Source organism: Rattus norvegicus, chromosome 3 (genome assembly GCF_036323735.1).
Source record: "Rattus norvegicus strain BN/NHsdMcwi chromosome 3, GRCr8, whole genome shotgun sequence".
Classification (NCBI taxonomy): Eukaryota; Metazoa; Chordata; class Mammalia; order Rodentia; family Muridae; genus Rattus; species Rattus norvegicus.
Window position 1 is genome coordinate 160,497,813 of NC_086021.1, and position 22,908 is coordinate 160,520,720.

Below are 22,908 nucleotides of genomic sequence, written 5' to 3' on the forward strand. Positions count from 1 at the left end.
GCCTGGAACTTAGAGATCAGCCTGCTTCTGCCTTTGGAGTCCTAGGATTAGAGGCATGCACCACCATCTGGCTCTGACCACAATATTTCGATACCCAAAGCCAACTAACTTGAGTATTACTTTTGAATTTTTAGAAATACAGACTCTCTGGTCATACCTCACACTACAGTGAGATTCTGGGGGTGAAGCCCAACAGTTAGGGTTCTAAGAAGAGTGACTCTGGGGCATGTTTCGGCAGGGGAGTTCCCTGTAGTCATTACGTACACCTTCAGGCAGCTGAGAAACAAACAAGGGTGGCCTCTTCAAGGTCAATATCTAGGAGCTGGGATATTACATAAGCCAAGAATCTATTAGCTGTAAGCAGCAGAAGGTCCAATTCAAACTAGCAAGAGGAAAGCTTTCCCATAATGAAGGGTCACCTAGGTTCAGACATTGCTAAATATATATCCATTGTGTGAGTACATATGTACATTCAAAATTGTGTGCACACATATGCGTGGAGCCTGTGTTAATCCCAAAGATGGGAGGAGAAAGACAACCACCATTAATTAAAACAGGAGTTTTTTTTTTTTTAAACATGCACAAGGGCTGCCTCTCCCTATGGCAGGGTTCGAGATTAGATGCGATGTGAGGAAGACAAGGCTTTCATAGCTCAGGGGTACGGAATTTCCAAGTGGTGGATTTGATGGGCAAAATAGGTGGCATTATAGGAGCAGGGCAAACAAGTCAGTCCTAATGATCTCTTGAAACACAGACACGGTTGCAAGGTGGGAACAGCAGGCAGTCATTGTCATAACTAGGTAGTCATTAGGTGGTCATATAATCTTTTGCAACAAGGGTAGGATTGCAAGATGGCTATAAACCACTCTTTGAAACAGGGACAGGATTGCCATTCCTGGAACAGGTGGTAACCAACTACTATCTGTAGGTAAGGGTGCAGGTAGGGCATAAGCCCAATCCTTGAGAAGCAGAGGCCTAACCATAGACAGGAGTGGGCCTCCTTTGTCTTTATGATAAGATGGCTTTTACACCAAAGATTGAGGCAGGCTGGATCTTCACTCCCCGCTTGTCTCCTGTATCCCTGTGGAATCTTTGGTGGGGTCCTGGCATTCTTTATCTGGGCGAAAACAAAATATGGAATGTATCAAATGATGAAATCATAAATTATATCTGTTTGGTTAGCATAGATAGGCCACATAATCTCAGTGTGTCAGTGACTTCTACAAGTATCAGATTTGCCTCCTTTGCCAGGGAGTTAGTTCCCTTAGGCCTAAAATTCCAACCCTTTGTTGAGAACAAGAAAAGATGTATTCTCCTCTATACCTACTTCCTGCAAAAATTAGGATGCCACTGTCAGAGCCCAGGAAGGCTGGATTATTACCCAAAGGCCGGGAGGGCATTAGGGTAGTTGGGTATTCACTAGAAGCATCTTGGTTAGCTGACCCAGCTGAAGAGACAGGAATTATCACACTGACTAGACTGGTTTACATCAGCTTTCAACAAGTCCAGGGCTTTCTGGTTCTGTTTGTTTATGGGACTGTCCTGGTGCAAATCACCTTTGGAGAAGTTTGTAGTTCCTAGATTGGAATTTGACAGAACCAGAAACCAGATGTCACAAAAAAAAAAAAACAAAAAAAACAAAAGCTTCTATGATTTATCAGAGGAAGACTCCATAAAATGTTTTAAAGGTGTTTGCTGGTTGGTTTGTTTGGATTTTTTTTTTTTTTTTGATACTGCAATTTGCTCAGGCAGTCCAATAAACTGAAGGTGTGTGCCTCTCCAAGGTGTGCACCCTCTAAGGTACAGTTCCTCAGGTCCCAGAGGGCCAGAGGTAAGGGTCGAGCTTCTGAGTGTCTGAGCTTGGCTTTTAAGTCTAAGATGGAGGAGACTGGGTCAGCTGGACACAGGGTCTCCGGGAACGTAGTCCCTGCCTACCTCTTTTGATACTGGGTTCTCACTGGCCTGGAGCTCACTGAACAGGCTAGACTGATTAAGCTCCTCTCCGCAGCACCGGGGTTACAGGTCTGCACCAGCACCGCTGGCAGTTTTACTTTATGTGAATGAGTGTTCTACCTAGGTATGCATCTACACACGGAGTGTAGGATTCCCTGGAACTGGAGGTAACGGACAGTTGTGAGCGGCCATGTGGGTGTGGGAATTGAACTCAGGAAGAGCAACCAGTACTTTCAACATCTGAGCCATCTTTCCAGCCCGTTAAGTTATTATTCTTTAAAGCACTGAAGGTATTCGAGCAGAACTCACAGAGCCCCCTTGGAAGCTGGTGTGAGGAGGGAATTCAAGTATTCGAGTGGATGGGTACATATACTTTTTTTCTTTTTGGTGTTTTGAGACAGGGTTTCTCTTTCCTGGCTGCTCTGGAACTTGCTCTGTAGACCAGTCCTGCCTCTGCCTCCCGAGTGCTGGGATTAAAGTCCTGCGCCACCACTCCTTTCCATTAATATATACGTACTCGGGGGAAGGTGGCTTTCATGCAAGACAGTGTTAATATTGATTGACTCTTCCAATAAGAAGCTCGGAACCTAAGGCCACTTGCAGACGTCCCCTTGGTTCTACAGGTGCAAGGCCTACTCACAACTATCCTCTTTACAGGACAATTAGATGTGCGTAAGAGTAAAGCATCTCTAAGTGAGCTCGTCAGTAGCTGATTTGTCCCGTTATTAATGCGGCGTCTCCGAAGCGGAGAAACGCAGAGGAAAGCTGGGAGTAGCCAACAGGACGCGCCTTCCGCCGCAGCTGCATCCGGGGGGGGTCTGTGGCCTCCGGACTTCCGGTCCCTCCGCCCAGCTGCCCCGCTCCAGGGATCTGAGCACCTCGCGCAAGTAGGGCGGGGCGTGCTGTGAGGTACGGTGCGCGTGCGCAGGAGACAGGAGAGGGACGAAGCCGAACCTCTGAACCGCCGCCAGGTCCGCTTCGGCTCCACGCCGCCCGTCGCGCCTCCACCCGCGTCCTTCTCCTCCGCCAACGCCGCCGCCGCCGCCGCCGCCGCCATGGGAGTGCAGGTGGAGACCATCTCTTCTGGAGACGGTGAGTAGACAACCGCTGCCCCGCTCCCCCGCCGCCGCTCGCAGCCACTCACCTGCAGTCTGTCTCTCCTCAGGGCGCACCTTCCCGAAGCGCGGCCAGACCTGCGTGGTACACTACACGGGTGAGTCGGACCGGCCGGGTGGGGCCGGGCGGGAGGGGCTGTGGCTGGGAGTCGGGGCGTGGTGGCCGCGTGGCCCGCGGCCGAGGCCTGGGCGGTGGCCATGCCCCGAGGGACAGGCTGGGCCCGCCGCGCGGGACCGGACTTCGGGTTGGCGCAGTCTCATACACCCTGAACGGTGAGCGGCCTCGGATGCCGCAGGGAGCCTACTGTCCAAGCGTAGAAATTGTGGCTGAGCGAACTCATCGCCTGGCGGAGGTCACGCGCTTCGGGCCAGGGACCCCTTCAGGAAGATTTAAACCGTTTCCGATCCCCGATGGCATGATGCCTTTCCCCGTGCTTTGGGATTCTCTCTCCCTTTAGTAGTTAAGGGAAGAAAATTCCTAGTCTGCCCAGCCACCCTTTGGGACCCTTGAATTCACCTTTCTGGGGCGGGTGGGAAAGGACCCACTTGCTAAGTCATTATTGTGGCTTCACGTGCCCTTTCGGAAATAGATAATGCAATGTCTATTTCTCTTTGACCCACTTGCAAATCTCAGCCTCCATGGCAGTGATTACCAGACCAAAGGATGTATTTACCATGTCATTCCCCTTTCCCTTTTCTGAGAGTAGAGACTTTCTCAACCCCATTTTTAAAGATAAAGAAAACTGAGGGGTCGTGAATGCAGTGCACAGTAACTAAATCAAAAGAAAATTTAAAGACACGCACTCCAGGCCAGAATTCGAGCATCAGGACCATCAACACTGCTGGCCCTGGGACCATCTTTTACTCCATGCCCTTACAAGGTCTTCCTGGGTTGGGGAGGGGGAGGGGTAGCAGACTGTGACTTCATAGGCTGAGTGCTGTAGCCACAGCTGATATGAATCGGCTTCCCTCCCCCTCCTTCCCTTTCCCACCCTTTCCTTTGTCCCCCTCCCCATCCTTCCTCTGTTTCTTCTGCTTCTCCCCGCTCCCCTCCACTGCCACCACCCCCACCTTTTTTTCTGGCTGATCTGGCTGAGCTGTTCTGGCTCCAGTTGCCTTCTCTCCCTAATCAGGGGAGGCTCCCGCTCTTGAGGGACAAGGCAGCTCACATCCTCCTCCCTGTGCCCCCTTATTTCTGTGACTTCTTGAGTAGAGAAGTGGGCAGGAGTTAAGGACTAGGACCTTTAAAAAGCTGCCAGTGGAAGGAATATTGAAATACATCTTTGGCGAGAACAGATCAAATCAAAGTAGCTGTTGCGATAGGACCACAGTCAGCATCTTGTCTGGGAGGGTTAGTAGAAGAACAATCATCAGTTCAGTCATCTTTGATAGCAAGTTGGAAAAGAATACTGTTACTTTAAAAAAAAATAAACATGTGTTTAAGGCAGTTTTAATAGAATTTCTCATGTTGTGACACCTCCCCCCCCATAAAATTATTTTCGTTGCTGGTTCATAACTAATTTTGCTACTGTTACGAATCATAGTGTAAATATCTATATTTTCAGTGGTCTTATGCAACCCATGTGAAAAGGTCGTTGGACCCCTCCATGGAGTTGCAACCCACAGGTTGAGAATGTGAGTGACTGGACACATTCTCAGGAGGAAGTCATTCCCTGACTTCTCCCAGTCCTCTTGGTGACATCTGTCTGTGTCCAAGACTGCCCCTCATCCTTGCCTAACCTATGTGTCACTGCTGTTGAAAACCAGGTACTGGCATGTAGGCAGAAACAACTTGCTGTGCTCCTTGGTGAGCTGTCCCTATAAGAGTATCTAGAGCCTCCCCCCCCCCCCCAGAAAAAAAACAAAAACCCAGATGACTATGGGTCCCAGAACTCCTAATGCCTCTTCAAGTCTGTTCTCCATGTGGGCGGCACCCACCCACACGTTCCCAGAACGACAGCAGGACCCTGGCACACATTAGAACAAAAGCTTTCTTTTTTATTTCATTTTGATAAACTCCACAAAGACGCCTGAGAAGCCAGCTGTGCCTCACAATCACAGAATAAGCTGTTCTGAGGGCGGGTGGCTTTGTTCCCAAGAGTCTTTGCCACCAGCCTCCCAGGAAGAACCTGTTTGAGACCTGTGGGGGCGTGAGAGAAGGGGGTAGATGTGCTGTGAGATCACTTCCGCAGCATTAAGGCTTTTAAGTCACTGAGAATAGATTATCTCAAAGAGATTTCGAAGAGAAGAGAACGTTGTCTTTAAAATTGGAGGAAGAGGGTCTTCAAAGACAGGAAGCCAGCAGAGTCCCACAGAGGGAGGAGAGAGCCCCTATCTCTTATCTCTGGTTTTCTCTCTGCTCACCTCAGTCATTTCTCTGTTCAAGATCTATGCTTCAGGCTGGTGGGTGGTAGAAGCCTTCGTGCCCATGCTCAGTTTTTCTGTTTCCTTTTGAATGTCTGGCTCAGGTTGTTTGCCTGAGTGACTGAGAGGAAGGATATGAATGACTGAGGCTTGGGTTGGGTTAATAACTCTTGGTCATGTGAGTTTTAGCCAAGTGTCCATTTCTGCTATTTAGACTGGGTCCAGAGAAACAGCAAAGGAAGTAAGGTGACCAGCCCCTCAGCCCCGAGCCCTGCATGCCAGGGATGAACCCAGGACCTTACAGGTACTAGCCAAATGTTTCAACTCTGAGCTCTGTCTCCAAGCCACAACCTCAAGGATGTTTTAGATGCCAATAATGACTTTGTGCCACTGATAAGCCTTTCTCTGGTGTTCTCTGTGACCTCTGCCAGGACCCAGCATGAGTACAGGCTTGAAGAAGACTTGAGTGCCACTGAGAATATCTAGTGATTTCTAAGGGGTATTACAAGCCTTGACTGAGACTTGAGGGAGGAGGCGGAACAGTAAGCCATACACTAAGTCCTTGAAGGCTGAGTGGATTTCCACAGCCCCTCCCTCCCTGCCTCGTGGTTGCTGTGAGGCTTATCCTAGTGCATGTCCTTTTCACGAGGCCCCAGGAGTCCATTGCCACTGTGAGAACAGTCTCAAGTGGACTGAAGGATTTCTTTAATCTTCCTAAAATGTAGCTGGACATCTTGCTCTTGGGATCAAATTTAAGTCTTCCATTGCCTCTTGGTGTCTGATGGAGAAGCCAAGAGTCCCTTGGCATCATCTCCAGTCTGCCCAGGGCTGTCAAAGCTCCCAGGCCAAGTCTGGCCTATTACTTTTACTTTTTCTTTAGTTTTCTTGCTTCTTCTCTGCGTTATTTTCGTCACTCCTCTACCAGCTGTTCCGCAGTTGGTGACCTGATGTCTGAGGGAAGCTCATATTTAAGAAATGCCTCAGGTGATACTTTTCTAGTGTGTAGTGTTTGTCACAAAACAGGCTGGAGCTGTATGGGTAGTAGTGACAATGTTTTGTTATTATTGTTTTGTTTTTCCCTTTGTGCAGCAACAAACCAGCCACAAGTGGCTTGTAAACTAGAGTAGGGTTTAGCTCAAGAGGGGGACCGGGATGACAGTGTGACATGTCAGACAGTGAAAGACACAGTGGAGAGAGTGAAGCAGGGAGGGATGGGGAAGGAGGAGTTTGCTTTTAATGGAGACAGGTGGGAAGTCCTGATGAGTGACACCCCCTCCAGCATCACACACAGCAAGTTTGGTAGTGGACTTCATGGCCATCTGGAGAAGAGTTCCTGTGCAAGGCCCAGGAACTGGAATGGATTGTGTGAAGGAGTGGTAGGCAGAGGATTAGTTAAGGGAACTTGGTATGTTGCCATAGAGCACTCTTCTTCTGAGTCTGGAGTCATGCCTTGAGCTGACATGGATTCTATCCTCCCTTGGAGGGATATATAGTGCCCAGCTGTATCCCAAGGGTTAGGGTGTTCTAGCCCAGGCCATCAGCAAGTGATGAATGCTGTCAGGCAGGAATTCAGGAGAAGCAGCACCTCGTGAGCAGAGAGGCATGGGGCTGCTACGGTACTGTTTGAGTTGTACTTAGATCCTTATGCTCCATGTACCAGGCGGTGGAGCTCCTGTCCATTGTGATGTCTAGAGTAGGAACAAGGTTAAGTTGTGGTCTTGGCACCAAAACTGCTCAGAGTAGTCAGACTTGGATGCTTAAGATTGAAGCATTTGGAAGCCAGGTGTGGTGCCTCAGGTCTTTAATTCTAGCACTCAGGAGGCAGAGCAGCTGTATCATGAACTTGAGGGCAGCCTGGTCTACCTAACATGTTCAAGTTTTCACATGATGAAACCCTTTTTCAAACAAAAAAGATTGAAGTGGTTGGCCCCAGCCAGGACAGCCTCCTGTTTGACAGGTTGGGAAATAGGAATGCAGAAGAGATGGAGTGCCCATCTACTAGCCTTACCTCAGGGTATGTGCATGAGGAAGCTCCCTGTGTGAGAGTAGTGCAGCTGGCCCGAGCTACCTTGGCTGTGTGAACAGGTTAGGGTTTGCTTCTGTTGCCAAATTTCCTTAGCTTGCTAAGATGTTGGCACTGTGAAATGGATCCTGCTGTGGAAGGGTTGCCCTCCATGGCATTGTGAGTTCCCAAATCAATTACAGACTTGTTGTTGTCTTCCTTTCACAGGTAAGGGCAGGAGAAACTCTTTTGTCTTACCCCCAAAGAATGCTTCTCACATGTGGGTGCCACTTCCTGGAGAGCTTTTTAAAGAGAGAAAAGTGAAAATAGCAATAATGTGTGCCTAAGTGCTACTGCCTCGACACAGGTGGCCATTTTGCTGTATGCACTGTTGCTATCTAGTCTGAACACATCTGAGGTTTAATAACCTATAACCATAGGGCCATCTTTTTGTTTGTTTCCCAAGACAGGTCTCACTGTGTAGCTTTGGCTGTCCTGGAACCATGTGGACCAGGTTGGCCTCGAACTTGCAGAGGTCTACTTGCCTCTGCCTCCCAAGAACTGGAGTTAAAGGCATGTGCCTCTAAGCCCAGCTTAGCTGGACCATATTAACTTGAAGTATCCTGGAATCTTAGGGCATGAGGGTATTATTTTCCTGCTTGTCACATCCAAGACAATGGAAAGTGATCCTATCCCAAACCAAACTCAGTGAAATCATCAGTTTCCAAAGCAGGTTTTACAGCTTTGCTTCTTTAGAGGTTCACTCACTGTAGTGGGACGCTCTGTGTGCCTCTAAATGTGCACTCTGTCCCAAGAGCTCCAACCACTCAAGTTGTTTTCCTGAACTGGAGTTTGTTCCCGGGGTGGGGGCTGGGGGGCGGGGGGCAGGGTGAGGTGGGGTGTGTGGCCTCCTTTGTAAGTACTATACACTACCTCCACTCCTACATGCCTGGTACTGTGGCAGGAGGTTTCTGTTTTCTTCAGTCTAGAAAGAGAAAGTACTTAAGCTTCTCTTTGGACTTTGTTGCACTCCTAGTTCACCCCTCCTTCTATTCAGTGATAGTGTCAGGAGGTAGGAGAGAGCCATGCATTGGAATCGCTGTGGCAGCTGGCACCTGTAATCCAGAACTGCCTGGAAGCAGTGGTCCTTGGTTTTGAGTGTCTGTGCCTCAGGCAGGCAAGAGGAAAGAATTATCCAAGTGTGTATATGCCTAGAATTAGGAGTTATCTTTGATTTCTCTATATGAACTCATGTCTGTGTACACGGTACTGTATGGGCACCAGGAATTTAAGAATGAAGGCGAACACAATCCCTACCCTTGTAGATTTTTTAGCTATAGTGGAAAAGGTATAATTAATGTAATTGTGCAAAAATGTATTCATTAGCGCTAAGGAGAGAGACAAGAACAGGTCAAGATTTTAGATGGCAGAGGGCCCATGAGAAAGTGAGAGTAATACAGTCGAAGGAGTTAGGGGATCAATGCACAGGGCTGTGTGAGTAAGAGTGTGGGCAGCCCAGCAGTAAGTACAAAAGTGGAAGTATGTCTGATGTGAATGCAGACTATAGAGAGGTGGAGGAGGTGGGCAGCAAGATCAGAGAGATGGCAGCTCCTTTGAGCCACTTTAAGGAGTTGAAAGCCTTCTGAAAGAGATGGCAAGCCATGGGAGGGCTTTAAAAAGCAAGGGTCTCCTTGTATTGTTTCAAAGGCTCTGTCTGGCTACTCTTGTTAGGTTTATGCTGGAGGGAAAGCAAGAACAGAAGCAGAGAAGCCAGGGAAGGGGATGAACCATTCGCGAGGAGTATATCCTAGAGCAACACATATTATCTCTGGCTAGCCACTGTTTATTTTATAATTAACATGGGAACTGAATGACACACCCACAGGGGAAGAATTAACTCTACCAGTGTTCTTCATATTGTTGCACAGCTCCTCCCATTGTGGGTTTTGACTTTGAAAACTTTTGGTCATAGAATCTAAAGGGATTTGGCCAAAGACAAAGGTTTTCTCATGGTTGGGCATGTGCTTGCGTTTAGTGAACCAGGCAAGTGATGGGATGGAGTTGGTTCCTACTTTGGATAGGCTCTTGACCTCTGGCCCTACCATTCACCCAGGGTATCCTTCTAAGTGCAGAAGGTTTCACTGGGTTTAATTATGTAGTCAAGGGAGCCTAAAACAGCTCAGACAGTTGCTGAAGAGCCGTTGCTTTTTCTTTGAGTATGGTGTTTTCCAAACACCAATTATGTTTTTTTATAATAAAGTCTATTGTGAGAAGTCTAAATGCCAAGCCTTTCCAGTTCATTACTAGCAGCAGCATTCTTTTTCTTTCCTGTACTGACTCATTGTCAGCCCCACTGATTTTCTGGTTATACCCATTCTTATGTGTATGCTGTTGAATCACATCAGTGTAACCATCATGACTAGCTTTGGAAACATACAGCTGACTGCTCCCCATCCCCTTTGGTGAACGGAGCATGGGAATGCTGTCTTTCTAACACAGAAGTTATGCAGAAGGGGTTTTGGGAAGCTTCTGTGTCTAATGAAGAGGGAAGAGGGACAGGTATGTCATGAGGCCTCTGGCAGTGCTCACCTGGGGTGTCTCGTGGTTTCGGCTGCAGGCTGCAGGCTGACATGCCTTTGGGTGGCTCCCCTTCCATTCAGCAGCTGCACTGGTTGCACTTAGGAAACTAATCTGGATTTCGGCCTTAGCAAGTCCTTCTCCCTCTCCCATGGGCAAGTAACAGGAACTTAGCTTTGGTTTTGTCCTGTTTAGTTGCTTGATCATCTTATTTGATTTAAATATGGGGGTTTAAAGTTTTCTCTTTATACCATCCTGTATTTTAGTCAGTAAAATAATGCCTCTGAAAACCTCGTGTAAAGATTGATGAGTGCTGTGAATGAGATTTCACTACTGAAGCTTGAGTCTCGACTCAAGTAGAGGGCACTGAGACTCTGCTTTCCGAAAGGCAAAATGCCAGACTAATCTAACATGATAATCAGTGGTCCTCATGGATTTGAGTCTTGGTCTTGGCCCTCACTTTTTCTGTGGCCTGAGCCAAGCACCGGGAGCACGGTCTATGGTAGGTACAGGTGCTCCGGTGCTTTCCAGGCGCTGCCTGTGTTTTTTCCCTTTGCCAATTACTCATGAACAAGAGCACACTCCAGAACTGGGCGTGGCTGATGGGTGCTTGCCTGGCATGCTGTTGTGGAGATAGACTTGAGTCTTCTCCCCAAACTCCTCTAAAATCCTTCTCTCCTGCAAGGATTTGAGCCTGATTCCCCCAGGTGAGAAGCTGCATGGAATAGAAATGGCGTGGGCTGTGTGCAGAGGGAGCCTTTACTCCTCTTGTTGTCTTGTGAGGGTGTCCAAACCCCCACTTCCTCCCATTTTTCTCTCTAATTGGATACTTAGAGGTCTGGAAAGTAGAGCCAGCCCTTCCAGGAGCGTCCCTCGGCTGCTGCTTGCCATGTAGGGAAGAAGGTCTAAATATGGAAGCCTCCTGCTTATCCTGTCCTGTTGGTCCATAAGTCAGGCAGGGGGAGCCAAGGGTTGAGCCAGATGCCACTGGGACGTAGGACAGAGTCCAGGTCTGTGATTTTGAGCTTCAGTCGCCCCTTAGTACCATGATTTAAGGCTGGAAACGCAGAATCTACAGCTCTTCAGACAGCTCTCACTCATGAGGTGGAGTTTGTGTCTAATCAGAAATAAAAGTGGCTACTGTTACCAGCAAGTGTAAGTGTGGCCTTGAGAGGAGAAAGCTTGCTGTCTGTGAACAGTAGCCTCGGTTGCCCTCTCCCAGCTGAATCTGCTTTTCCTCTAGGATACTCTGGGGGCAACTTGGCAGTGGTTTCCCCACTCAAGAGCTCCAGGTGCTTAGGAGTCCAAAGGGATGGAGCACCGCTGAGACCTGACCCGGTCCCGTGTCTTTGTCCTTCCATTCCCTGTGTGAAGCAGGGACTGCGCATATGCAGGGGGCTGGTGAAGATCACTGCCTGCTGCTTTTCTTCTGTCCTTGCAGGCAGGGGACCTCAGAATGATCTCTCCCAGCCTTCAGTATAGACAGGCACCTCCATGGTCTTTTTTTGTTAGTTTTGTTAAGGTTCAGTTGTCATAAAGTAAATGTCACATATTTAAAGTGTTCAGTTTTAGCTACATGCAATGGTTATGGATATGTACTAAATAGTGAAACACTGTCTGAAAGACCACAACAGTGTACAGTTTCTTAGGCCCAGCTAAATAAATTCCCTGCGAAGCTCCCATCTGTATCCTACTCTAGCTGCTACTGTGCTTTCTTTGAGCTTAGTTTACTGGATGTTTGTTTGTTTGTCTTGGGTTTTGGTTTTGTGTGTGTGTGTTGTTGGGGGGCGGGTTGCTTTGTTTTGTTTTTTTGAGCAGGGCCTATAGCCCAGGAACTTGCTGTATAGACCAGGCTCACCTGGAACTCAAGAGATCCTTCTGTCTCTGCCCCCTGGAGTGCTGGGATTAAAAGATGAATGCCTGTATGCCTTGGCTAGTTTGTAGTTTAGACATTATTCATAAATGTTAACTATGTAGTATTTGGTTTCTTTTACTCCCTGTGTTTCAGATTCTTCTGACTTCTCTATGGATAATTTGTTCCTTTTTGTTGCTGAGCAGTTTCTGTGTATGGGTCATGTGTTCATTTACCATTTGGTAGGTGGTTGGGTTGTTCTTAGGAGTGAATGTTAAAAATTGCTCTAAACATTGTGTATGAGTCTTATAGTCGAATAGATGTAGATTAAGATGATACTGAAATATAGGATGGCTGGGCCATATGGGGCACGAGTGCTTACACTCGAGTCCTTCCAGAGTAATTGGCTATTTTGCACTCCACAGTGTGATGTTCTCCCTATACTTGATGTAGCCAGTCTTTTAGTTATTTATTTTAATCAGTAATATCCTTGATGGTTTTAATCTGCATTTGTAATGATTGAAAATGTTAACATCTTTCCTATGCTCACTTGCCCCCTGTGTGTGTGTTTCAGGGAAGTACAGGTTCAAAGCCTTGTCTTTCTTTTTTTTTTTTTTTTTGTAAGATTTATTTATTTATTATATATAAGTACACTGTAGCTGTCTTCAGACACACCAGAAGAGGGCATCGGATCTCTTTACAGATGGTTGTGAGCCACCATGTGGTTGCTGGGAATTGAACTCATGACCTCTGGAAGAGCAGTCGGGTGCTCTAACCGCTGAGCCATCTCTCCAGCCCAAGCCTTGTCTTTCTTAATCAGCTCTTTCTTACTCAGTTTTGGTAATCTGTTGTGTAGCCCAGACTGACTGTGTTGTATAGCTCAGGCTGGCCTTTGAACTTGACAGTCACCCTTCCTCATTCTTTTTTTTGGGGGGGGGGGTTCTTTTTTTCGGAGCTGGGGACCGAACCCAGGGCCTTGTGCTTCCTAGGCAAGCGCTCTACCACTGAGCTAAATCCCCAACCCCTTCCCTTCCTCATTCTTGCCTTTATTGGTTTTGTTGTTGGTTGGTTGTTAAGTGGATTTCAGTGTCTAGTTTTTTTCTTTTTGATGGCTTGTGTTTTTTGATCCTATACTTAAGAAAATTTTGCCTAGTCTAAGATTATGTGTTCTTCCAGAGAATTATGCAGGCTTAGCGTTTACATTTAGGACCATGGTCCATTTTGAAGTAACATTTGAGGGCTGGAAAGATGATGGCTCAGGACTTGTAGACTCCCCATATAAAAGCTGGGCTTGATAGCACCTAACCCCAGTGCTCCCTCAGTGAGATGGAAGATCAGGACAGAGTCCTTGGAAGCTTGCTGGCCAGCTAGCATGGAGGATGAGATAGTGAACAAGAGACTGTCTCAAACAAGGTGGGAGGTGAGGAGTAATATCTAAGGTTGTCCTTTGACCTCCGTTTATGTATTACAGCACATATACACTCACACATGAACACACACATAACTTGAAGTGTAGTATTTGATATATGTGACTATGAATCCCAGCTTCCTAACTTCTGTATACGTAGCAGGGGGTGAATAAGTGGTGGTCCATTAAGTTGACTCTTGCTGCCTAGAGTGCCATCCCTGTTCCCACCTCAGGAAAACTCCCAGTGATGTGAGCTGGAGCCATTGGAAGATAGCCTTGCTTAGTTCCCAGCTTTCAGAGACTACTATGTCTCATGTCGTAAATTATATCGTTGAGGTTGTTTCTTAGTTATAGTGGAGAGATGGGTAGTTTGGTCGGTTGGCTATTCAGAGACAGTTTTGTCTATTTTCTCTATCTTGGTGGATAACAGAAATCCTATCGAGCTGATTTCCATCCACTTTTCTTGTGTTCTGCCATCAGAGCTGAGTAGCATAATTATCAGAAAGCTGCATTCACACTCATGCCTGTCTTTCAACATTTGTTTTCTTCTGCATCTCTTCCTTCTAGAACCTTTTTACCCATCGTGACACACACTCAACTACCCTATAGATGTTTATTTACTTTAAGAGCTCTGGCTGCTCTTCTAGAGGTCCCGAGTTTAATTCCCAGCAACCACACGGCAGCTCACAACCATCTGTAATGGGAATGATGCCTTCCTCTGGTGTACATCCATACATGTAGTCAGAGCACCCTTATACATTAAGTACATAATTAAATACAATGATACAAAAAGAATTCAATTATGGGGGGAAAATCCTTCAACCCCAAAGAATACCTCCTACTGTCACTCCTTCCTGGGAAAATAAAATAGATTGACAAGAAATGACTGTGGTCTGAAGCTCTGGAGCAAGACTCAAGTCCTCTTTATTTAGACAAGAGCTCATGTGAAATAGTGTAAGAAAATAAGGCGGTGATCCCGTTTCCTGAGCCACACAACAGATTCAGCCTTTTCACTTCCATGTCTCATATGAATTTAAGATACAGAAGCAGGCATCCCTCACTGAAGAACTAACTACAGGTAGAAGCTCCCTCTGAGCTTCCTGCCCGCTGTTTTTAGTCAGCTGAGGTAACAGGCAAAGCAGCACCAGTGCATGTCATGTGCAGGAGGCAGCTTTCTCCTGCCTTTGGGGATGAAGAACTGTGCAGAGTATATTGTACATTTTCATTGTAATTAAAATTGTGGCCCTGCTCAGGTCAGAACCATGCTCAGATGTGATAAGAATTAATAGAATTCTTTTGGAGATTGCTTTATTTCTTAAACTGTGTGTTATAACCCATTGATGTATAATGAGATTTATTTAGTGCAATCCTAATTAGGTTACTTTGAAAATGAGAAGTAGTTACTCATAAGGACGTTCTTATGTGTTTTGATTGTTTGAGTTACAGTGTAGGTGTGCATCAGGGAAGCACTTTTGGCCTTCTTGTTCCATTCACTGGGGCTGAGTAGATCAACTGAAGCTTTGTTTCACATAGTTTATACTCGGCCATAAGTATCCACAAACCCTACTGAGAAGGCAAAGCATGCTTGCCTACTGTCCTTTGGAGTTTTTTCCTGAAGTGGACACAAGTGAAAGGCTAACACAGATTTGTGAAGGAATATTTTACTGAAGCAGACACAATTGAAAGGATGTCTGTTAAAGCAAGCATGTGAAAGGGCACGTGATGAAGGATTTTTTGCTAACCACACACATATATTACCCACCTTACATTGTGTAGTTGAGCTCCATTTTTGGGACTCTGTAGAGATGCATCAAAAAACTTCTGGTGGGGTGTTTCAGCTTTTTGCTGCTTTTGCAGACTGGGGCTGATTTGCACAGTGATATCAGCTGAGACAGATTCATGCTGAGGCAAGACCCACAGAGGACACGAGTGCTTAGAGGAATTATAAAAGGACTCTACAGACAGTGACAGAGGCTGAGCTTGGCTTATTTATAGAGCTAACTGTACACTTGTTCTCATGTCTTCACTGATTTTTACTTCACTAAGAGAGACATAGCCGGTGTCTTTTCTGACATTCTTATTGACCCTGATCCCTCCTGCTGTCTTATGCGAGGCTAAGGCCTGGCTTTCTCTATGTGACAGTGCCACCCCTACTGATTCATGTTCACCTTTCCCAAGTCTCTCAAGTTAGACTACTGATACTCCATAAAGTGTTCCCGGTAGATTGAGCTGTCCCTATCGACCTGTGAACTGAAAATGAGATCTCCAGACCACACAGATGAGAGTTACTCCAAAGAATCAAAGTTAGACTGGCCTGTATGTTTGGTCTGAACCCATGTATAAGTGGCACAGAGAGAGGCTTAGGGCTAGAGCCCTTAGGGCTGGGCTAGAGCACTCCTAGAAACCTGATGCTGCACTGGGAGAAGTGGGGCTCTGGGCCTGAATTATTTTATAGCCTTGGCTCAGATGCCCCTCTGGTCCAGTTTTTCACAGAATAATGTGTTTAATCATTCATTTTGGAGACAGGGTCTCTGTGTAGCCCTGGTTGTGCTTGAACTCTGTAGACTAGGGCTGGTCTGTCTGCCTCGTAAGTGCTGGGCTAATGGTATGTGCCACCACACCTGGCTCAGGAGTTTTTAAAAGAAATTATGTGTATAAGTGTTTTGAATATATGTGTATGTACCATGTGTATGTTTGGGTGTCCATGGAGATCAGAAAGAGGGCTTCAGCTTTCTAGAAATGGAGTTACAAACTGTTGTAAGTCACTGTGTGGGTGCTGGGAACAGAAACCAGGTCCTCTGGAAGAACAGCCAGTGAGTGTTCTTCTCTCTGAACATCATTCCAGCTTCTTTTATCTGGATTTTTTTTCCCAGCAGGTTCTTGCAGACAGTTCAGCTTAAAGGCCAGGAATTGCTCTTTTGTCCTGGGTCCTAACTCAGGGTCTGCTCAGAAGAGCTCAGACCAGGAAGAGTCTATTTCTAGTTATCAGTTATCCTTCATTGTTCACAGGCCCCCTGTTCATTGGCTATGCCCTTAAGAGAGCTGCAAAACCTTACAGTAGGTTTCCTTAGGTCTGTTAAAGCAGGTCCAAAAGCAGAATGGAAAGGCTTGCACATATCCAGGGAAAGCATTCTGAGAATCTTGGTGTCTTTCTTTCCCTACCTTTGGAATCAGTTGGGGGAGCTCCTGTGGCAGGAGTTGTACTGGCAGTGGGCATGTGTATAGTAGGTATTGTGGCCTAGAGACTGGTTACAGATAGAGAGGCCATTCAAATTTATTGCTTGTTGGTTCTTCTGTTGGGAAGTGACTATATTCTGGTAAAAGCAAATTAAATGTATATCCCAGTTCAGCAGTTCTAGGGTTCCATACTCTGTTTCTTCATAGATTTGGAACAAGGTAGCTCCTGTTTTCCTCTTGTGCTTCACCTCCAGTCTTCAGGCTGTGTGATGTGCGTTTTGCCCAGGATATTGGTCTTGAGCCTTGCTCAGGACAGCAGCCTCCACCATTTCCTTTTTGGTTAAAAGTCTAGAAGTTCAGCACCTGTAATAGTGCCCTCAATTCATCTCGTTTCCACAGTCTGCTGACCAGGGTTGACATTGTCTTTTAGGTTAGGATATTTTTTTCAGGGTTTTCCACTTTTATTAACACATACACATGCACAGGAGAGTTCTTTTTTTTTTTTTTTTTTTAAATGGATCTTCAAACCCTATTGTGTTGCATATCAGTTCTGGGCCCACCACTAGCCCCCTCCAGCCTGGGGTTACATTTGAGAGCTTTCAGGAGCTCAGGGTCAGTTACCTCAGTTGGCTGCCACTGGTTTCCAGAGAAATCCATGCCAGGGATGTTTTTGAAAAGGGAGCTGCAGATGTCTGCCACAGATGTCTAACTCCCCTTTTCTCATGGTGCTCACCCTTTGCGATCTCCATTGCTGGAGTTCACCTTTCATTGTGGTGTGCTTGATCCTTGGGAAGCAGTCTAGTAAAAGGAGCATGGTATGAGGGGCTTTGTCTCATTTTGTCTCTTGAGCATATTATGACCTGTGAACTGGGATGTGCTGTGAAACATGGGCTTCAGCAGTAGGCTGGGTGCTAGCGTCTTCCACTGTCTCTAGATAACCACGTTATTTGCCACTTTCTCAGGAAGACTGACAACTCAAAAGCTAGCCCATGCTCAGGTTCCTGTTTGTTTTTGTTGGTTTTTTTTTTAAAGGTTTTATTTATTTTATGTGTATGAGTGTACTATCACTGCCTTTGGACACACCGGAAGAGCGCATTGGATCTCATTACAGATGATTGCAAGTCACCATGTGGTTGCTGGGAGTTGAACTCAGGACCTCAGGAAGAACAGTCAGTGCTTTTAACCTCTAAGCCATCTCTCCAGCCCCAGGTTCCTGTTTTTTAAAATAAGACAGCACCAGAGTGCTTAGTAAAGCTGTTCTCCTGTTGTCTCTTTCCCCATGATGCTGAGAGCATTTCTCTCTCTCTAGTTGAGGACTCAGTCACCACCATAGAGAATAGCAGTGTATATAGTCACAGCCAGCCATGGAGAAGGGTAGAGAACATGCCGTGTGCTTGTCACATAAGTACTACTGCAGAATTGGGATTACTGCCCTTGTACAGGAGGACCTTATACAAGGAGACCACGTTACCACCTGAGAGGTCCATGGTGTGGAATGGTCATGGCAAGGAGCCTACTCTCAGAGCAAGGTAGCAGCTGTACCTCAGAGTGAGGTAACAGGCTGCATGGCATCGGCCATCTGCAGAGCTGCCCAGTAAGGCCATAGGAAATCCTCCAGAGACGGCTCAGTTCCCAGATGAAATGCCTGACCAGGCACACTGGCCCTGCTGTGCTGATGGGGCCTGTACCACTGGTTTCTGAATGGCTTCACACCATTTCTCTTGGCTGCTCATGCTACAACTGTACTTTCTTACAGGGATGCTTGAAGATGGGAAGAAATTTGACTCCTCTCGGGACAGAAACAAGCCTTTTAAGTTTACACTAGGCAAGCAGGAGGTGATCCGAGGCTGGGAAGAAGGGGTAGCCCAGGTATGTTCTTTCGTTTCCTAGGATCTGCCTAACACCCCACACGTGACACTCAGGGTTCATTCTTTATTTTAACAAATGTATTACTTTTATCTGTATGTTTACCTACCTATATTGGGTGAGTGTCTCATGCCCTCAGAGGTCAGAAGAGGACATTGGATTCCCTGGAACTAGAAGTAGAGATAGTTGTAAGCTGCCATGTGGGTGTTGGGAACTGAACTTGGGTTCTCTACAAGAGCAGCCGTGGAGAGAGAGAGCCATCTCTCCAGCTTCATGGGATTTCTTGCATTGTTTAGCACACAAATACACTTTCCTTGCCTTTTCCTGCACAAAACTGCCTGGGGATTACTTTGTTTCCTCAACTTTGACATTCTGTGGCTGAACATGGTCATATCCATATAGCTGAATGCTCTCTGAGAGGTACAGGTGCTATAATTCAGTTAACCAGAACCTTCGTGTAAGCCATTTGAATCTTTCACAGTATTTTGGTAACATAAAAAACACCGTGCGCCTGTCTTGCAGTCTTTGTTTCACATGTATGCAAGTATTACTGAAGGGTAAGTTCTAGAAAATAGACTCAGTTCCAGCCTGTATCGGGCTGTACTCTGAGGCGTCCTCAGGCTGTGCAGGTGCCTTCAATCTCAGGTCATCATGTACGATGGGGTCAGGGCTGGGCTGAAACACAGATGGACAGACACAGGGGATAGGTGAGGCACATGCCCCTTCTCCTTTTGGTTTTTTGGTTTTTCATGACAGGGTTTTTCTGTGTAGCCTTAGTTGTCCTAGAAAGGAACTCACTCTATAGGCCAGGCTACCCTGGAACTCGAGATAAGAGGTACACATAAAGACATGCGCCACTCCCACCCGCCTCAGTCTCCATTTCTTGATGCTGGTTTGGTTCTGTTTCCAGGTACAGGATCCTGTCATAGGTGCAGTTTTGAAAGGTTCTCTTGTCATTTAACAGTGTTTTAGCTATGTCTCCATGTTGTATCTTAAAAGCCCACTGGGGTGTCTCATTCTGATTACTAATCCATAGTGTGGATATGTGTATGAAGTCATTGTCCTTTGTGATGGCATAGATAGGTTGTTAGAATATTCTAGAAAGTAGAATTGTTGTGCAATGGAAATAGGTGTTTTGAATTTTCTTAGATCAAGCCAAGGACTTGAGTCAGCTATGGTATTTATAATCTCAGTACTTCAGAGGCTGAAGCAGGGGTACCTTCCAAGAGTTGAGGTCTGCTTTGGCTGCACAGTAAATTCCATGTTATTGAGAGCTACACTGCTATCCTTCTAAAGATATTTTCCCTTAGTTAGTATAATTGTATAAATACTATATATGAAATATATGGTATCTTGTTCCCCAGAAAAATCAGTGGGTTGTGGGTTGGGTTGTTTTGGTTTTTTGTTTGTTTGTTTTTGTTTTGTTTTTTGAGGCTTGAAATACATTTATTGGTTCATGTAACCCTTTAATTCCCAATGAGAAGGACATGCCCTGGGTCTCCACACTTAGGCCTTGGGTGTTCATGGTGTATTAGTCTGCGATTCCTCTGAAACATTCTTTTTTTTTTTTTTTTTTTTAAGTGTCTCACCATAAGACTGTAAGTGTAAGCTGGGTGTGGTGCTCTTTAAAACCTATAATCCTGACCTAACGTGAGGCAAGAATATTATTAAGAGTTTGAGGCTAGACTATGCTACACTGAGCTATAGAGGTCCTGTGCTAAATCTAAATATAGGAAGCATAGAATTGAGGACTCTCCTCAGATTGTAATTTGTGTTTTTTTGTTTTTTTTATTTAAGCTTTTTATTAAAGTGCTGTTGAGAATGCCACATCGATGGGTTACACTAACCACACATGAAAAGGTTGCATCTGATAAACACTGCTCCCCCTTGTCCTAATTGTACAAATAATACAGTATGAGAACCGTTTGTGTGACACCAATAAGTACTGAAACTTCAAAAAGTCAGGAGGGGTTTTTCATTGCCATTGGGTCCCATCTAAAGTGGCTGCTCCCAACTCCGGAGGTTTTCAGTGTGGGTGCTGCCTGCTGGATGGGCAGCTGCAGTCACTAGATGTCTTGGTCAACACTGTCCTGGCCAAGGACACCTAGTAAGCAGCTCAGCACAGAGATTGGGAATTCATCCAGGTAATTTTAATCCTTGCATGTGTGTTTGTTCTTTCACAGATGAGTGTGGGCCAGAGAGCCAAACTGATAATCTCCCCAGACTATGCCTATGGAGCCACCGGGCACCCAGGCATCATCCCACCACATGCTACTCTTGTTTTTGATGTGGAGCTTCTAAAACTGGAATGACAGAAGTGGCCTCCTCCCTTAGCTCTGCACATGGGTAAGAGTACTTAATGCTGAAGGACTCTAATTACCTTCCTTGCTCCCTTGATAGGTCCAGTGTGTCATGTCCCCACCCCCAACCCCCGTGTTAGTGTCAGTGTCAGTGTAAGAGTTGACCATTCCAAGAACAGGATAGCATGTGTATTAAAGGAGCTTGTGGGAATGGCAGCTGTTAAAACTTTTTATATGTAGCTTATTGAGTTGAAGTCTGTGGAACCACAGGCCAAATAACAACTCTTTCTGGATTGGTTCTGACCTGTGCTTCTAAAAGCTAATAAGAAAAGTACCTTTAGAAGAGCAGCACGTCAGCTTGAGCTGCCTTAGGAAGAACCTTCGCCTAAGGTCAGACAGTTCTAGGAAGAAACTGTAGGAGCCTGAGTTGTTCTTTCTAGTGAAGGAAACTGGGCCTGGTCACATCCATATGGTGGCAAAGAAGAACTGAAGCCTGTTTCCTCTTCTTTCATTCTTAGAACATTAAGCTCAGTATCCTAGTGGCATGGCCTTATTCTTGTGGCTATTAGACTCTCTTCACACATGAATGTCACCCTTAAAACTGACCCAGACTTTCCTGATTGTTCTACCCCTGGAATCCAGAGGCCACAACCAGGGGCTGGGTGAGGATGCTTTTGTTAGAAACCTGAAGCCAATTTGGATTCTAGTGATCACTGTGATAACAGCATGGGGGTGGTAGGGGCAGCCTCCTCCTGTCCTTAGCATGCTAAACTTAATGTTAGGTTAACACAAGACATATGAACCACATGTGGCAAATTGAGCATAAGAAAGTTGCTTGCCTGAAAACCTGGGCAATCCATCTGCTTTCTCCAGCTGTAAGAATTGGCCTGGTCCCAAAAGACCTCAGCTGCTCAGGACAGGACTTGGCATGACAGATAATATTGTGACTGTCCACACAGAGAACAGAGTTGCTGGAACTTACAGATTTTCTGTCCCCAACAGATCTGCCATGGAGGAATCTGGTACCTCCAGATGGGTGCACATGAATCCATGGGAGCTTTTCCTGATGTCCCACCACTCTTTGTATAGACACCTACTGACTGAATGTGTTCCGTCACTCAGCTTTGCTTCGGACACCTCCATGTCCTCTTCCCCCTTCTGTATGTGTGTTGACCTAAACTGTATGCCATAAACCTCAAGTTACTTTGTTTTGGGGTGAAGACTCAGTTTCTGTCTTTGAGATCTAAGTTTCCAATGAAGTATATTATCAAGTGTTAACAGCACAAGCAATGGATTAACTCTAGAATAGGAATTGGTGTTGGGGGTGGGATTTGCAAGAATTTTTATTTTATTTTATTTTTATTTTTTGGATGAAAATTTTATCTATTATATATTAAGACATTCTGCTACTGTGCTGCAAAGCCATAGCAGATTCGAGATGCTGTTGGGGGCTGGATTTTTCTCCAGTGAGGGAAGTCCTGTTAAACCGAAAGCCCTACCCAAACTGAAGTGGGAAGGGAGGGAGAGCCTTTGCTTCTGACAGGCCTTCCACCTAAAACTGACTGCCTTTTAAAGCAGGTCCCTTCACTGCTGTGTTGAACACTACAATATCTGTCCCTGGGTCGGCAGGGACCTCTGAAGCCTTCTTTGTGACCTGGCTTAATTTGTTTTTCATCCTATGGTTTTTCTAATGGATTTTCTGGACTTTTGTAATCTTGTAACTATCACGCTCCACTTACTAAATTCTAGAACTTCGGTGGAAAGTTTAAACTGAAGGTGCTGTTTGTAGACTCACCACCCAGTGGATGCCCAGCCACCACAACAAATCCTTGAGTGTTCTCTAAGAAAATGATGCTGGTCATCACAGCTTCAGCATCTCCCAGGTTTTGATGCTTGGCTCTCTGCTGATCCCAGCTTCCTGGCTTTTCCTCCTTCAGTTCCTTTTCACCCTCTGCTGTCCCGTGTAGTGATTTGGTGAGAGAAAGCTTTTGTCCCCTGCCTCTGCACTACATATGCGGTTCAAGTTTTATTATTGCAATAAAAGTGCTTTATGCTGGCTTTTCTCAGCTCTGTGTCATGAGGTTGCTTGCACATGCCTTGTGCCCCTTTTAGCACATGGTTGGTAGGTGTGTAGTGCTTGTACTTGACAGTGCATCAGTGAGCAGCCTTTTCCCCTCGGCCGTGGTGGGCACGGAGACTGTAGGTGTGACTCAGGAACTGCCTGGAGCTGGGCTGGGGCAGTCATGGTCCTTCTCATATCCCTTAACTGCTCTGCTGCTCTAGACAGGTAGGGA

At 46.1% G+C, this 22,908-nt stretch overlaps 1 protein-coding gene and 1 long non-coding RNA gene across 3 annotated transcripts; one reads left to right on the forward strand and one right to left on the reverse strand.

The window, feature by feature from the left end:
- Positions 1 to 544: 544 nt before the first annotated feature.
- LOC102548575 (uncharacterized) lies at positions 545 to 3,821 on the reverse strand. The gene is made up of 2 exons (XR_352732.5): positions 3,098 to 3,821; positions 545 to 1,117 (listed from the first exon to the last, which is right to left on the reverse strand). It is a non-coding gene; the product is annotated as an uncharacterized LOC102548575 (long non-coding RNA).
- Positions 2,936 to 22,680, forward strand: Fkbp1a (FKBP prolyl isomerase 1A). 2 transcript variants are annotated; one of them, NM_013102.3, is made up of 5 exons: positions 2,936 to 3,045; positions 3,119 to 3,166; positions 18,205 to 18,317; positions 20,498 to 20,660; positions 21,617 to 22,680. In NM_013102.3, the coding sequence occupies exons 1-4, from the start codon at positions 3,009 to 3,011 to the stop codon at positions 20,624 to 20,626; spliced, it is 327 nt and encodes a 108-aa protein (NP_037234.2). In that variant the 5' UTR covers positions 2,936 to 3,008; the 3' UTR covers positions 20,627 to 20,660; positions 21,617 to 22,680. The 2 variants fall into 2 exon arrangements, with proteins under 2 accessions (NP_037234.2, XP_038960313.1); XM_039104385.2 differs by lacking the exons at positions 2,936 to 3,045; positions 3,119 to 3,166 and adding an exon at positions 5,652 to 5,736.
- Positions 22,681 to 22,908: the final 228 nt, after the last annotated feature.